The sequence below is a fragment of the Gallus gallus genome, chromosome Z (assembly GCF_016699485.2).
Source record: "Gallus gallus isolate bGalGal1 chromosome Z, bGalGal1.mat.broiler.GRCg7b, whole genome shotgun sequence".
Taxonomy (NCBI): Eukaryota; Metazoa; Chordata; class Aves; order Galliformes; family Phasianidae; genus Gallus; species Gallus gallus.
This window is the reverse complement of record NC_052572.1, coordinates 34,056,385-34,071,148: the sequence shown is the minus strand read 5'-3', so window position 1 is coordinate 34,071,148 and position 14,764 is coordinate 34,056,385. Positions and strand designations below refer to the sequence as shown.

Sequence of the window (14,764 nt, the reverse complement as noted above, 5' to 3'; positions counted from 1 at the left end):
TGCTGTTCCCACTTCCAGAGAGGGTGGTTTCGGGTTGGAGGTGCTGGGTTAAGGAAGGCGAACGTTAATTCCTGATTTCAGACTACTGCAGCCCAATGTCTTGCTGTACTCCTTGCCCAGACGGACAAGCTGGAAGGCTTCATGTGACAAGAGAGCAAGAGTTTTGTGTGTAACTTGCCCTCTCCTGGCTCTGCTCTCTGCAGACCTTGTGCCTGGCCAGGGGTCTGATGGGCCACTTCTTCTATTCTTTTTGTGCATTAAGGTACAAAGATCTGATTCTCTGTAAGACCGGTTGAACAAGAGTTTCCTTTAATAAAACATACTTATTTACGTTCCTGGTTTAGAATTTACCCTCCTGCTGAGACGCTCGATTGCAACACGGGTAATTCCATTTCCCAGGCCTGCTGGTGACTCCCAGCAGTTGAAGCCCTCCCAGCGCTTGGCCGGGCTGGTGGGGGCGGCGGGCAGGCGCCGCGCGCTAAGCGCTTGGCAGCCGGCGAGGAGGGGCCGCACCGCGGCACCTCACGTTTGCGGGGCGGGGTGCAGGGCGGTGGTGACGCGCAGCGCGGGGAGGCGTTGCTCTCGCGAGAGCGCGGCTGCGCGCGGCCAACGGCGGCCGCTCCCCATAAAAAGAGGGACGCGGCCCGGCCTCCGCACTCTGCGGCGGCGCGCGAGCAGGGAGGCGGCGGCTGTGACGGCGTATTTCTTTGCGGGTGAGTACCGCCCGGCTCTCGTCGGCCGTCTGGGGCTGCGGGAGCCCTCGGCGACCTCGAGGTCGGCTCCGCAACATGGCTGAGCTCGGCGGCTGCCTGCCGGCCTCGCCGGGGGCTGCGGCTTCCCGCGCCGCGGGGCCGCCCCCGCTGCCTCCGTCATCGCCTGGGCCGCTCTGCTGCCCCCGCGGGCGGCGGGAGCCCGTCCGCTGCTCGCTGCGTTCTCTGGTCCGCACCGATGTACACCCTTGTGTACGTCCTGCCTGCTCGGTGAGGGCGTTCTGACCCTGCCGCTGTGGAGGTGTGCGGGTCCCGGGCTTCTGTGCTGCCTTTGAGGGCAGGCCTAACTGGAGGCTTCAGCAGCACTCCTCTGTCGTTCTCCGTCGTGTAAAGGGAAGGAGGAGTTTTATTTCTCCCGAAGGAGAAAATAACAACATCCCGATGTTGTCAGATGTGTGAAAAGAAAATCTCTGCTCCTTGATAGAGCTTTCAGATCTGTGTGCTGCTACCTTCTTGCACATAGTTTTCTTGCCTTTGTTTATGCGGGTTCTTCTGGAGCTTAAGAAGTGCTGTATGGAGCCATAAAAGCAAAGATTGCATCTTGGCAGATTCAGTTCAGCCTCTCTGCATTCACAAGATGATAACGAGAACACAGTGACTTCCTATGTGATACTGCAGTATCTGTTTCTTTTTCTATATTTATCAGGTTTGAAGGGGAAGAACTACTAGCATTTTCTCCATGGGAGTGCACACTGGAAGATAATTAAATAGTGTAGGCTTACTGACAGCTCTCCATGGGCTGTTTCGGTCTAGGCTCACTAGTAAGCAATTCTGAACTGGCATAAAGGGAAAACTGCTTTGTGTCATGGAAGAGTCAGTGCTCTGGATGTTATAGGGAGGCAACTTCTGGGCAAGGTGAACAGTGTGAGCCTTCAGTAGTATAACTTGAGCGAGAATTGTACTGACATTATTGGTGATTCTTTGCAGTCTTCCAAGCGTTCTCAAGATCTGGGCAACAGTGATAGCTCACATTTCAAACTCGACTCAATTATGCTAATTGGAGTGAGTAATGAATAAAGCTACTCATGGCAGATGCCTCATCCCTCTTTCAGACATGTGAAATTAGAAGTTCAGTGGACTATTAACTTAAGAACAACTGTGTGACTTTTCTTCCTAACTGGCTTTACAGCTAGAACCAATTATGTGCATTTCTCCAAGAAAAATGAACTAATCCACAAGTCAATTCTTTTTATATTTCTCTGATGAACTGTAGTACTTCAATTCCTGTTTCTTGTGTATCATAGAATCACAGAATTACAAGGGCTGGTAAAGGCCTTCAAGATATCTAGTCCAATTGTCCACCAATATTTCCCCACTAAGCCATGTCCCTAAGCACAACATCTGGCTGCTTCTTGAACATCTCCAGGGGCAGTGTTTCAACCACATCCCTGGGCAGCCCATTCCAGCACCTGGCCACTCTTCTGGAGAATAAATTTTCCTAATGTCCAACTGAACCCCCTGTGGTACAACTTGCAGCCATTCCCTCTAGTCTTGTTGCTAGTTACACAGGAGAAGAGGCTGACTCCCTCCTTGCCACAACCTCCTTTCTTGTATTGCCTAGAGAGCTACAAGGTCTGCCTTGAGCTGCCTTTTCTCCAGTCTAAACATTCTCAGTTCTCTCAGCTGTTCCCCATAAGAGCTGTGCTCCAGACCCTTCTCCAGCTTTGTTGCCCTTCTCTGGGCCTGCTCCATGGCCTCAATGTCTTTCTTGTAGTGAGGGGTCTAAAACTTAGCATGGTACTTGAGGTGCAGCCTCACCAGAGCTGACAGGGGAGTGGTCACTTCCCTGCTTCTACTGGCAGCACTGTTTCTGATACAAGTCAGGATGCCATTGGCCTTCTTGGCTATCTGGACACACTACTGGCTGTCTTGCTTCAATTATCAGAAACAAGAAGGTTTGTGATATGTATATCCAACTTGAGACTAAGACTCAGAGTGAAGTCAAATATTTGCCCAGTGAATTTGTTATTAAAGTCTTGGTTAGCTAAGCCTGGGGATGGGAAGAGGGATGAAGAAAGTGATAGTAAAAAGATAACAAATAAAAGAAAGGGCTCATCATATGAATGCAGAGATAGCTCCCACCCCAGTGTTGTGATGTTCCGTGTTTCTGGGAACACACAACACAGGAAAAAGAAGGGCGTGCCTTTGTTTTTGTGGAATCCTTACATATATATTGTATAGTCTGTTGCAGGCTTATCAACATAAGAGAAGCCTGCAGCCCCACACAAAGCTGAGCCTCTGCATCTTGGGAGTAGCCTGGAATGTGACAGGTGTCAAGACATTCCCTTTATCTTCCTTGTTCCTGACGCTCCTGTGTAGGCAGAGACACCTCTGGTTGTCCTTACATTACACAGCAATCTTTGAGACAAAAGGAGGGTATATATTTTTTGTGTGTGTGGTGTCTCACACTAGCTCATGTTTTGCAAAGCATCTACCAACACCCTAGGTCCATTCCTTCCATACAGTCTTCCAGCCCCCCTGCCCCAAACCTGTGTCCTACTTGTATTGCTTAACCCAAAGAAAGCACTTAAGAAACAAAGCTTTTGAACTTCAAAGTAATACAGTGAAGTGTAGCTCTTGCTTGCAAGAAAGTTCACATCTTTAATCCTCTTTATCTTTGAGATTGATTACAAAAGAATTATCAGTTTGAAAGCCTGATGTTTAGTTAAAGTTGTTCATGAGGATATTCTAACTCTGATATGCTCCTCTCATAGGCTCTGTAAGATTCAAGACCTGAAAAAATGGCATTAGCAGCAATTGATCCACAACAGGTAAATTCAAGTTAGCTCAGTAGTTTTCTTTTTTACTGTCTAGCTTAGAAAAATGAGTTAATTAACCTCTTTCTTTTTAAACAGAACATCGTGTCGAGGGTGGTAAACCTTCCTTTGGTGAGCTCCACCTATGATATGGTGTCTACAGCCTACATCACCACGAAGGATAACCATCCCTATTTGAAGTCAGTATGTGAGATAGCAGAGAAAGGAGTGAAGACAATTACTTCAGTAGCCATGACTAGTGCCATGCCTATCATCCAGAAACTGGAACCACAAAGTAAGGCTAATATGGGGCTGCTGATAAGTTTAATTCAGTTGATTGTTTTTTGTATCCAGATGTGCTTACAGTTTAGCACGGCTGTGATGGTTTGGAGCTGACTGAACCTGTTGCATTGCTTGTTGAGTAACTAATGTAACTGATTACATGATGGGTATGATTTTGGGAGGGGGAATTCTAAATGCTAAGCAGATTCCAGCTTTTGTAACACTGGACTGGCTCCTCTCAACTTACAAGGTGGTTATGTAATCTCTTGCTCAACACACCTTCCTTGGCCTTTCATCTACTTTCAAGTGCTACTTTGTACTTTCTCTCAGGGAGAACAACTTGTGACACAGTTGCCAAATTTAAACACAAGGCTGTTGTAATGAGGACCCTTAGTTTCCCAATTCTGGCAGAAGGCCCTGTGCCTCAGCTTGTTACAGCAGTTGCTTGTAAGGTCTAAGAAAAGACTTTACGTCAACAAGTGAGCTTGCTCACAGCATGGTAAAAGCTGCCATCTTTTTGAGGGTTAGTTGCCTCAAGTCTCACTGAAAATAGGGAGGGGGGGGGGGAGGGGGGGGGGGACTATTTTAAGTGTGCTGTTGTGTGAGCTCCATTTCAAGAAGAAATACCAGCTGGAATTAAGGCAAACCAGAACCTTAAATCAACTATTATTTCTTCTATAGTTGTGGTTGCCAACAACTATGCGTGTATAGGTCTTGATAAAATTGAAGAGAGACTTCCTATACTGAATCAACCCACTGACAAGGTAAGTCCTTTCTATGTACATATGCTAAGCAGAAGAACATGTATATTGTCTGTAGTTTCTGTTATTTCTAAAAATGCAAGGAGGAGAGTTTCTATAAATCACACTTGCTTCACAGATTAGAAGCCATGAGGAGATAAAGGGTGTTCAGACAGAACAGCTTCTTCCTTTTGGAAGATCACTAAGCCCCGTTTTTATTTTTTTTTCTTTAAAAGCAGTTAGCCCACTGTTTGACATAGGTGTAGGTACTCTTCACTGGTGGGCATCTATTTTTTTGAGTATTTTTTCCTTTGCAGTATGAAGCAGGATGTGTGATTTACATTACTGAAGAGTTGTGAGCTGAAGGCTGCATAGTAGTAATATTTTTTTTTTGTCTCATCTGTATGCTTTTAATGCAGCTTGCTCTTAGATAACTGAGATTGGTAAAAGGTTTAGAATAATTGTTTCTGGGTTTATGTAGCTCTCCCTAGCAAATTTTATTTATTTTTGTGAACTAACCTATTTTCTTTGGCAGGTTGTTGCCAATGCTAAGGGTGTAGTTGTTGGAGCCAGAGAAGCTGTAACAACCACTGTGTCTGGTGCCAAGGAAACTGTTGCTCACAAAATCACTGGAGTTGTGGGCAAGACTAAAGAAGCAGTGCAAGACAGTGTAGAAATTACTAAGTCTGTTGTCAATGGTGGCATTAACACTGTCTTGGGAAGTCGTGTGGTGCAAATGATGAGCAGTGGAATGGACAGTGCTCTCACTAAATCAGAGACTCTTGTAGACCAGTATCTCCCACTTACAGAAGCAGAACTAGGTAAGGCCAATTCAAGGTTTAATTTTGGTGTACTTATACTGGAGAAAAACAAGCAATCATCTGTTTTCTAGTTGTTCATAGTGGAGAGGGAGCATGTGCTTCCCGAACTTTGCCTTCTTGATAGAGAGTCAAGCAGAATAAATGCTAGACTCCTGTACTTCACTATACTTCAGAACTCTATCAACTAAATCTCTAGTTAAGACTGTGAGCTAGTCCAGTATTCTGTTGTTACTAAGCAAAGTTGTCTCACACATCTAAAGCTTTCTTCCACTGGTCAACCTGTTTCCTTTCCAATTACCCAGAAAGAGAAGCTGCGAAAGTTGAAGGTTTTGAAGTTGGAGTTCAAAAGCCAAGCTACTATGTTCGACTAGGATCTCTGTCTTCAAAGTTCCGTGCACGTGCCTACCAACAAGCCTTAAACAAAGTGAGAGATGCTAAACAGAAAAGCCAGGAGACAATTTCTCAGCTCCACAACACTGTTAGTCTGGTGAGTTTAAGCTTTCACTTCAGGTATAAAATGCAAGTGTTGGTGTAGTATTAGAGTACAGAGAAAAGTGACATGGGAAAATGGGATTGCTCCCCGATTAAATGCATTTTCAAAATATTAAGAATTTCACTCTTGGTGCTTTTCACAGCCAGACAGGAGAGGTCCTAAGTCAAACTGATCTGCAAACAAACTACCAGTTGCTTTTAATTTTGAGCACTGCAGAAACAGAAATAACATGTTAAAGATACTACTGTTTTGATACAATTTAGTGAAGAAAGTGTCTTGCAATTTGGAAACACTTTAGTGCTTTAACTAATTCCTCTATATTAAAGAAAAAGTTGGATGCTTCATGGGCTTGCTCTTCTTGCTGTGGGTGTTTAAGCATTCCTGGGTACTTCAGTAATCTGATCCACATAACTTTATGTACAACATGAACTGTACATAAAGTTATGGCCTTCTATGTACTTACAACTTCTTTGTGTAGGAAGTTAGTGGGGGAGTGTAAATAGTTCAGGTAGAGAGAAGTAGTAAACTGCTTCCAGTTTTTTTAGTTTTCTCTTTTGAAGAGAAGCAATGTGCTACATTTCCCAAAATTGCTTATCCTGAACTTCAGATGCTCAAAGGTTTACAAAGCCCTAATGAAACTGTTTTGGACTCTTTCTTTACTTCCTTGTTTGGCTGTATTTCAGATCGAGTATGCCAGAAAGAACATGAATAGTGCCAATCAGAAACTTCTTGGTGCTCAGGAAAAGCTTTATCAATCCTGGGTAGAATGGAAGAAAAATACAGGTCAAAATGATGGTGATGAATCGCATAGTGCTGAGGTAAATAGATGTAAATGTAAACTAGAAATAAATGCATTACATACTGTCAAGGTAATATTGGCAAACTAACAGTCTGTATAGTGCACAACATCTTAACAGCACAGAATACTTATGAGCAAATGTGGAACCTGAATTCTGAAGCCCAGGACAACTGTTTGATTACTGTGAAATGTAGGGGACATCCTGACTCATGAACAAGCCTACTTTTCTGCAAGCACTACTAGATTCATTGTCTTTTCAAAAGAATAGTCATCTTGCTCAACATATGAGCTTGTTTAGATATCTGTACCTAGATTGGGTAGGATTCCCTAGCCAGACCAGAAGTGGCAGTTTGTTAGTATAGCAGTTTGAGGAATAGAGTCATTGTGTAGTTTTGAACAGTGGCTCATTGACTAGAATATATTCTACTTGCTGTGATTTCTAATCCAGAGATGAAACAAGAGCTTGTTTATCTGTTGCTAGGAAGAAGCTGTTTCTGTTCCACAAAGTACTTGAACATTAAAGAAATCAAGTACTTTCAAGTTATCTGACTCTTCATTCTTAAACATTATTACATTATCTTCTATATCTTTTATCCTTTTTGTTCTCCTTTGTCTCTTGAGCAACATGAAGCTACTTATAGTCATTAAAAATATACTGATGGGCTGTCATGCTTTTATTTCTAGCACATTGAGTCAAGAACTCTAGCTATTGCGCAGAGTCTCACTCAGCAGCTTCAGACCACCTGCCTCACACTGGTTACAAGCATACAGGGGCTGCCACAGAGTGTGCAGGATCAGGTTTACAGTGTTCGCTCAATGGCTGGTGATGTCTACGAAATCTTCCGATCGGCATCCTCCTTCCAGGAACTATCAGACAGCTTTCTTACTACTAGCAAAGGACAGCTGAAGAAAATGAAGGAGTCTCTGGATGATGTGATGGATTATCTTGTTAACAACACACCGCTCAACTGGCTGGTAGGTCCCTTTTACCCACAACTGCCTGGCACTCAGCATGCTGAGAACGAAGGTGAAGGGGAGAAAAATTCCAGCCAGGAAGACAAACAGCTTGAACACAATAGCGAGTAAACTGCACAGCATGTGTGTACCCTGCAGACTGGCCAAACAAGTGATGTTCAACAACTGTAGCTGTCAAAAAGCCTTGGAGGAAAAAACTTGGAGTGGTGAGAAGAGACACTCTCCCACACATGAATTGTAAAGCTATTCTAAAACAAATGTGATTAAGTGCCTAAGAATTGGCAGCTTACAGTTGTCAGGATGCCTTGTTTGTCTGTAGTCAAGAAACCTCACCTTGCTTATTAATGATACTAATCATTTTATTCTAAATTATATATATTGCAATTAAAAGCATTTCAGTTGTTTTAATTTCTTATCAGAATAATCTCAGAATGGCTTGGGTTGGAAAGGTCTTCAAGGATCATCAGGTTGCAAGCCCCTTGCTGCAGGAAGGGTTGTCAACTGCTAGATCAAGCACTGGGCGAGGTTGCCCATGGTCCCATCCAGCCTGGCCTTGAATGCCTTCGGGGATGGGCCATCCACAGCCTCTGGACAACCTGTTCCCCAGGGTCTCACCCACCCTCTCAGTGGAAAAACTTTGCCTGACATCTAATCTAAATTTTCCCTCCTTTAGTTTAAAACTATTCCTCCTTGTCCGATTGCTGTCTGTTTAAAAAAAAAAAAAAAACTTTCCTTTCTGTTTATAATTCCCCTTTAAGTATTGGTAGGCCATTACAAAGTCTCCCCACAGTCACAAGCCCAGCTTCCTCAGCCTGTCTTCATATGAGAGATGCTCCCACCTTCTCATCATCCTTGTGGCCCTCCTCAGACCCTCTCCAAAAGCTCAGTATCTTCTGTGTGAGTGGCCCCAGACCTGGATGCAGTACACCAGATGGGGCCTCATAATGGTGGAGTAGAGAGGGATGCTCACCTCCCTCATCCAGCTGGCCACCTCTTTTTTGATGTAGCCCAGGGTACTGTTGTCCTGCAAGTGCATGTGGCTGGCTCATGTTAAATTTTCTCATCTACCAGGACCCCTCAATCCTTCTCGACAGGGCTACTCTCAAGTTCTCTCAGACTGTATACATATCTGGGATTGCTTTGTTGTACTTTAAGGTCACAGGGGCCTGCCTTTCAGGTCCATCTGGATGGTATCCCTTCCTTCTACCGTATCAACTGCACCACACAGCTTGGTGTCATCAGTAAACTTGCTGAAGTTGCACTTAATCCAGTTATCTATGTAGTTGATAAAGATTTTTAAAAGTACTGGTCCCAAGACAGACCCCTGGGGAATGCTGCTCATTGCTGGCCTCCACCTGGAAACAGAGCCATAGACCATAACCCTCTGGGTGTGGCTTTCCAACCAAGTCCTTATCTACCAAATAGTCTACCCTTCAAATCCGTATCTCTCCAATTTAGAGATAAGGATGTGATGGGAAACCATGTCAAAGGCCTTGTAGAAGTCCAGTATATAACAGCCTTACATACTATGAAATGTATTTAAAAGCTTTGGATTCTAGCTAGGTATACTTAAATTCCGTATTTGCTGCAGATTATGCATTTGATTATTATTTTGTATCTGGCTGTCTTAAATGCACTGCTACCTAATTCATAAAAATAAGTGCAGAAATGCATAGCAGGAAGTGGGGTTTCTGACTGAGTCAGCTGGAGTTACTTAAATGCTGTGCCAGTGCTCTTACTACTAACAGTACAATTGTATTACACAGCAACTTGACTAAAACATTATCAAAGTGTATTTTTCTTAACACAGTCTAAAGATTCATGCTGTTTGTACCCAGGTGCCTGCTGTTGTATGCTTTTTTTTGTAGCCAACTTTTTGTAATTCATTTTGTACCTTAGTAATAAATGCTTCAGCAGCCAAAGTCTGTCTCCATTTGAATGGTGTGCAAAACATGTAACTTGCTGTTCTGTGACTCTTTCAATCTGGGTCTGAGAGAAAGCAAGCTTGCAATGTAAAAGTAGACATTAAAAACGTGTTTGTGTGTGTGTAGATAAGTAATGTCTTGCGGCATTTCCTTCCTCCTTTTGAGTTCTTGTGTACCCTTCCATTCAGTCTTTGCTTTACTATTGTGTTTTTTTTGGTGCTTACTGTTACTTGCCTTTAATGATCTAAGCTGTGAACTTGCAAATGGTCTTACAGTGACTAAAAAGGATATAGACAAAAGTCAGCGTTCCCTTCCCTTTAAGTGTTCTCTGAGTATGAGACTCCCAGCTAACTGCTTTGACTGCTGGCTCCCTATAACCAGTATAAATTATTTTTTTAACTTTATCTACCCTTTTGAACTTGACTGATACGAATTTAACACTCAAGACTTTGGAGTTGTTCACCAGTAAGTCTTGTGATTCCTTGCTCTGGAAGGGAATTGCTGTTACTCAGAAATAAGCTTCCATGTTTTAGAGCTCTCCAGGTAAATCCTCTGCACTGTGCATTGCAATCATTTAGTGTAGCAGCAATGGTCTTGGTTTCATAGAGGTCATCAAAGAGTGTGATGCAAAACTGGAGTTCAAAGTAAGTCTGACACCTAGGCTAAGATACATTTAGGTGGCATGTTTGTATGTGGAGCAATACCTCCTTTCTGGTATGGTTATGAGCACTGAAACAAGTTATATACACTCTGGTCTTCTTATGGGAGTAGACTAGAACTTTTGGAATGTTTTAAAAAAATACAGTAAATAAAATTGTAATGACATAGGACTATAGATCAAGATTCCAGAATTTCCAGCCTTAAATATTTGCTTTTTTGCACGGGGGATTTTTAAGTCTTAAGTTAACATGAGGCAGCAAGATATCTTTCCATCTAGAGCCTGAGTTAAGCCTCTTGTAATCCTTTCAGCAATTAATTCTGTTTTAAGTATTGACCAAGTTCTTTTTAATCTCTGTTTGTAATAAGAGTTATAGGGTTGCACCCTTTTTGCAATGCTTTGGAGCAGAGTGGGGCTAATCAGGTTTGCAAGCAGCTGTTAATTCAAAGTAGGGAATCCCCATTTTTTTGCATATTTTTTAAAGCTCTGGTATGGCTGTGGACCTTCATACTGAAAAGATGAATCAAATGAGATATATAAATGGCTCACTGTTTGAGGAGTGAGAAATAAACAGTAGTAACTGATACTACTGCTACAGTAATATCTCTCTGTTCTGCCTTAAGTTGCAGTGCAGGATCATACTCTTTTAGAGGGTTATCTAGCTTTACTAATGATCAGCAAGAAGACAAAATAGAAGACTGGGAAATTTTTTCTTGCCAAGTCCTGAGAAATGTTCATCTCACTGTGTGTTGTTGTGTGGCTTCTGCGTAAGTTATTTTGACTTTTTACAGCTGAACTACAACTGGTGTCCACAAACAGAGGAATGTCTGGTTAAGTATTTATATAATGTTTGGGCTGACAGTCTTTTGTACCAAAACACTACAAAAAATTTCTATCATTCTGCTGTGGTTTCTCTTTTAACTTGCTTAGAAAGCAAGTGTACAGAATATTAAGGAATTAGGAGCCCTTGGTTGGTGGAAGAAAAGGCTAAATAATAGTGAATTAATAAGATCCTGATTTATTATATCAAATGCAAGTCCTTGGATTTAAATTATTAGATTTTTCCTAATGAGGAAAGCACTGGGTGCTTGAATTTGAACTGTAACTTGTGTGGATATGTTCTTGCTGGTAATCTAGATAGTTTATCCTTGGACTCTGTTGTAATTACAACACTTGGATAAAACTTTGTGACCTTTTATAGCACAGCTTGAAAGAATGTCTACTAAAATGCCCACTAGAGTTAAGGATGACTTAGATATCTTCCAAAGTCATATTTTTTTGCAGCAGTAAATGATTGATGTTCCAGTAACTGCTGGAAACTCAAATGGAAGGAAGGAAGCCTAAAATATTAATAAGAGCCTACTCATAAATTGTCCCTGTAATTTTACATGTTTCTTAATTATTGCATATATGCAAACAGTTCAGATACACTACACAGAAACTTACTATCATCATCTTAGTATACTTTTAGTTCAAAAAAACACGAGGGTTTTGTTTGGGCTAGAGAACTCTGACATTTTACAGAACCATGGAATTGCTTGAGTTGGAAGAGACCTCAAATATCTTGTTCCATTTATGCTAGTTGAAACTTCCCTTTTCATTTTCCATTGTTCTATTGTTACTTATCATAATTGGCTGAAAAGTACTGAATACAAGCATTCGTTAAAAAAAAAAAACAACTCCACATGGTATGAAAGCTTCACAAGCATGTCCATAGCAGCATACATATTGACAAAATCCAAATTACAAGATTTGTGAAAGCAATAGACTTGCTGGGTTACAGCTAGTTTGCCTCAAACTGGAGAGGAAAAAAAAAAAAAAAGAGGGAGAAATCTCTTCAATTCTGTAGATCATGACTTTTTGTAGTATTCTCTAAACTGAGGCTTACAGTAATACTATGGAGCTAGTGAAATAGTGGAAGAATTTGGGAACAACTGATAGATCATTTCTGCGTTTTAAAAATAAACAGCTCTTCAGTCAAAACAAAAAACCCCAAAGGATACAAAATAACCCTCCTCTAAGGCAGCTGCTTAAAAAGAGACATAAAAACAGGAAGTTGAACTTAATTTTATTACTTTTTGAGCACGATCTGTTCATTATTTGCAAATCAGCAAATATTAAACGTACAGCTTGCTGGTGGTATCGTGCAGTGTTTTGTTAAAGTTTTGTTAAATTACTATGACTGAAAATAGATCTCTTTTGGATAATGCAGTCTGGCTAAAGACAAGTTCTTGTTCTGAAAGCAAACAAAATAAGAACTACCTCTTGAATTGCTAGTGGCTCAGCTCAAAAAAAAAAATAGCAAGAAAAAGAAGGTATGAGTTCAAAATTAAGTTAATATTGACATTAGCATTTGGTTTCTAAGAGAGCAAAACTGCTGAAGTATGTTTTGCATAATTTCATACTGTGATTCTGTAAGCTTTATGCTAATCCACAGAAGAGGATCTAACAGAATCTTATGGAGAAGTGGTATGAAGAAGGGTCCTATCTGATCTTACTCTCTGTTGCATACATTGACTTACTAGTTTGTTCCAACATCTTATCAGCTATGAAATGAGAGCATAACTAAAGACAAAAATGATATGAAAGTGAAGGTCCTTTACCTAAGCAAGCCTATAACATCAGGAGTTTGCACTGCTTTGGCTACAATGGTGCAGATAGTAATGTGTTCTCTTTTAAAATATTTAGCATGTTCAAAACAGATAAATGATACTGAGACAAACTCTGTTTTGCTCTGCTGCACCAACACACTCCAGTTTAAAACTGTTTCATGTCTGTGAACATCTTACAAGTACGTTAATGGGGTTAACTGCTTATAGTGTATGTGCTAAATAAGACAACACAAACTTCAGTCAGAGAGGTTGATTACCCTATGATCAATAGGATCAACACGTTCAGAAATAATAGAAATATCTTGTTCCTAGGTTATAGAGAAAATTATCACTGATCAGACATAGTTACTGAGCACGGTGATGTGCCCTACTCATTCTGAATACAGAATCGTGGAGTGGTTCAGATGGAAGGGACATCCAGTTCTAACTCTTGCTCTGGGCCAGAACACTTCCCACTAGATCAGGCTGCCCAAGGCCCCATACAGCCTGTTTAGCTCTGTTACATGTCTACTAATAAATCCTATCTTCTAAGTAGCTGATTTATAGCTTGCATAATATTTGGCCTTAATGTTTGTGACTGAACATATTTCACCCTGTATTTAGTATTTTGGGTCTGATTTCAAGAAATGCTGAGCATCTTCATCTCTTGATTTCAGTCAGGAGTACTACATTTATTTAGTTCTACTTTTGAATTTATTTAAATTTTGTTCCTACACAGGTTCCAGATTTCACTATTACAGACCTGTCTTCAGAGTCAGATGATATCCCAGACGTCTTGGATTTGGACGAAGAAGATCAACAAGACTTTTCACGCACAAATGGCCCATACACTACAGGGCAAAGAGCTGAATGAAGAGAAACAGAAAAAATGTATTTTTGATACATTGCATTTTTGCCATGTTTAACTTATATTTCTCCTTTTAAAAGTCGAATCTACTTAGCTTTGGACTTTTTTTTTTTTTTTTTTTTTTTAATCAGAGCTGTTTCTTCTAGCTGCATCAAAACTCTGACTACTCCTTCTAAGGACTGCATGCTAGATTAATTCATCAGCTTTTGTGTCAAGCTCCTGCTCTACAAGCCAGGTATAGCCTAACAAGCATATCCAATATTCTAGTATTTGTTAAATATTTGTATAGCTGTTTGTTCTCCAGTTGGCAACAGCCAAGAGAACACCCCAGTGCTTTGCATAAAGGGCTGCCAACAAAAGGAGTTTATGAGGATTTGCCCCACAGCTTCTCCTTCCAGTCTTCCCAAAAAAGCTCTTCTGCATCTACCTCTTTGCTGCTGGGAGGGGCAGGAGGCTTTGGCCATCTCAGATTCTCTCAGGTTCATTTTTCTGGGCTCTGTGCCCTAACAGCATCGAGGAGAATCCCTTTGGCATGGGTGCTTTGTGCACAACAGGATGTTCCTTCTCTCCACTTTGCCTTCTGCATGCAAAAATGCTGGTCATGCTGATGCTGACTGTTGTGAGGCCTCAGGGCAGGAGAGAGTAAATGTTTAAAAAGGGAGTGGAGCAGAAGTAACGATGGCAGCTTAAAACGGAGGGGGAAGATACTGGGAAGTGAGAGGGAATAGAGAAGGGTAAGGTAGAAGCAGATTTGCGATAAGAAAAAGGTAAGAAAAAAAAAAAAAGCGAATGGAACGTAGGGGTGTTTCTGTTGCCAGTGGTAATCCCTTCATGATTAAACAAACTCTGGGTTAACTAATGGCTAGGAAGTGCCGAACCCGCGCTAGTGCTCACACGGCGCTTCCTGAGTGAGCGGTGCCGGACGGGCGCCGCTCGCCGCGTTTCTCTGGGGATCACACCGCGCCCGGGCGCGGGGCCGCGCGGCGGCAGGGGCAGCGCGTCTGGGGATGGGCCCGGCACCGCCTCCCCGGCCGCGTCCGGCCACCGAAATGCCTTGAAATAAAAGACTGAACTGCAGAGCATGCT

At 41.9% G+C, this 14,764-nt stretch overlaps 1 protein-coding gene across 6 annotated transcripts; it reads left to right on the top strand.

The window, feature by feature from the left end:
- Positions 1-655: 655 nt before the first annotated feature.
- Positions 656-14,755, top strand: PLIN2 (perilipin 2). Of its 6 annotated transcripts, XM_046905348.1 has the most exons (10): positions 656-713; positions 2,952-3,040; positions 3,485-3,541; positions 3,626-3,821; positions 4,490-4,572; positions 5,084-5,369; positions 5,672-5,856; positions 6,546-6,680; positions 7,346-7,636; positions 13,550-14,755. In XM_046905348.1, exons 3-10 carry the CDS (start codon positions 3,512-3,514, stop codon positions 13,682-13,684), a joined length of 1,341 nt encoding a protein of 446 aa, XP_046761304.1. In that variant the 5' UTR covers positions 656-713; positions 2,952-3,040; positions 3,485-3,511; the 3' UTR covers positions 13,685-14,755. The 6 variants fall into 6 exon arrangements, with proteins under 6 accessions (XP_046761304.1, NP_001384141.1, NP_001384143.1 ...); NM_001397212.1 differs by lacking the exon at positions 2,952-3,040; NM_001397214.1 differs by lacking the exon at positions 13,550-14,755 and having other exon boundaries at positions 7,346-9,558.
- The last annotated feature ends 9 nt before the right edge of the window (positions 14,756-14,764 follow it).

What these genes read in the sequence shown, in the direction of transcription:
- PLIN2 (NM_001397212.1), top strand. Translation starts at nt 3,512, where the DNA reads ATGGCATTAGCAGCAATTGATCCACAACAG. An exon ending in TGAATCAACCCACTGACAAG is followed by an intron (nt 4,573 to 5,083) that starts GTAAGTCCTTTC and finishes TTTCTTTGGCAG; the next exon opens with GTTGTTGCCAATGCTAAGGG. An exon ending in TCCACAACACTGTTAGTCTG is followed by an intron (nt 5,857 to 6,545) that starts GTGAGTTTAAGC and finishes GCTGTATTTCAG; the next exon opens with ATCGAGTATGCCAGAAAGAA.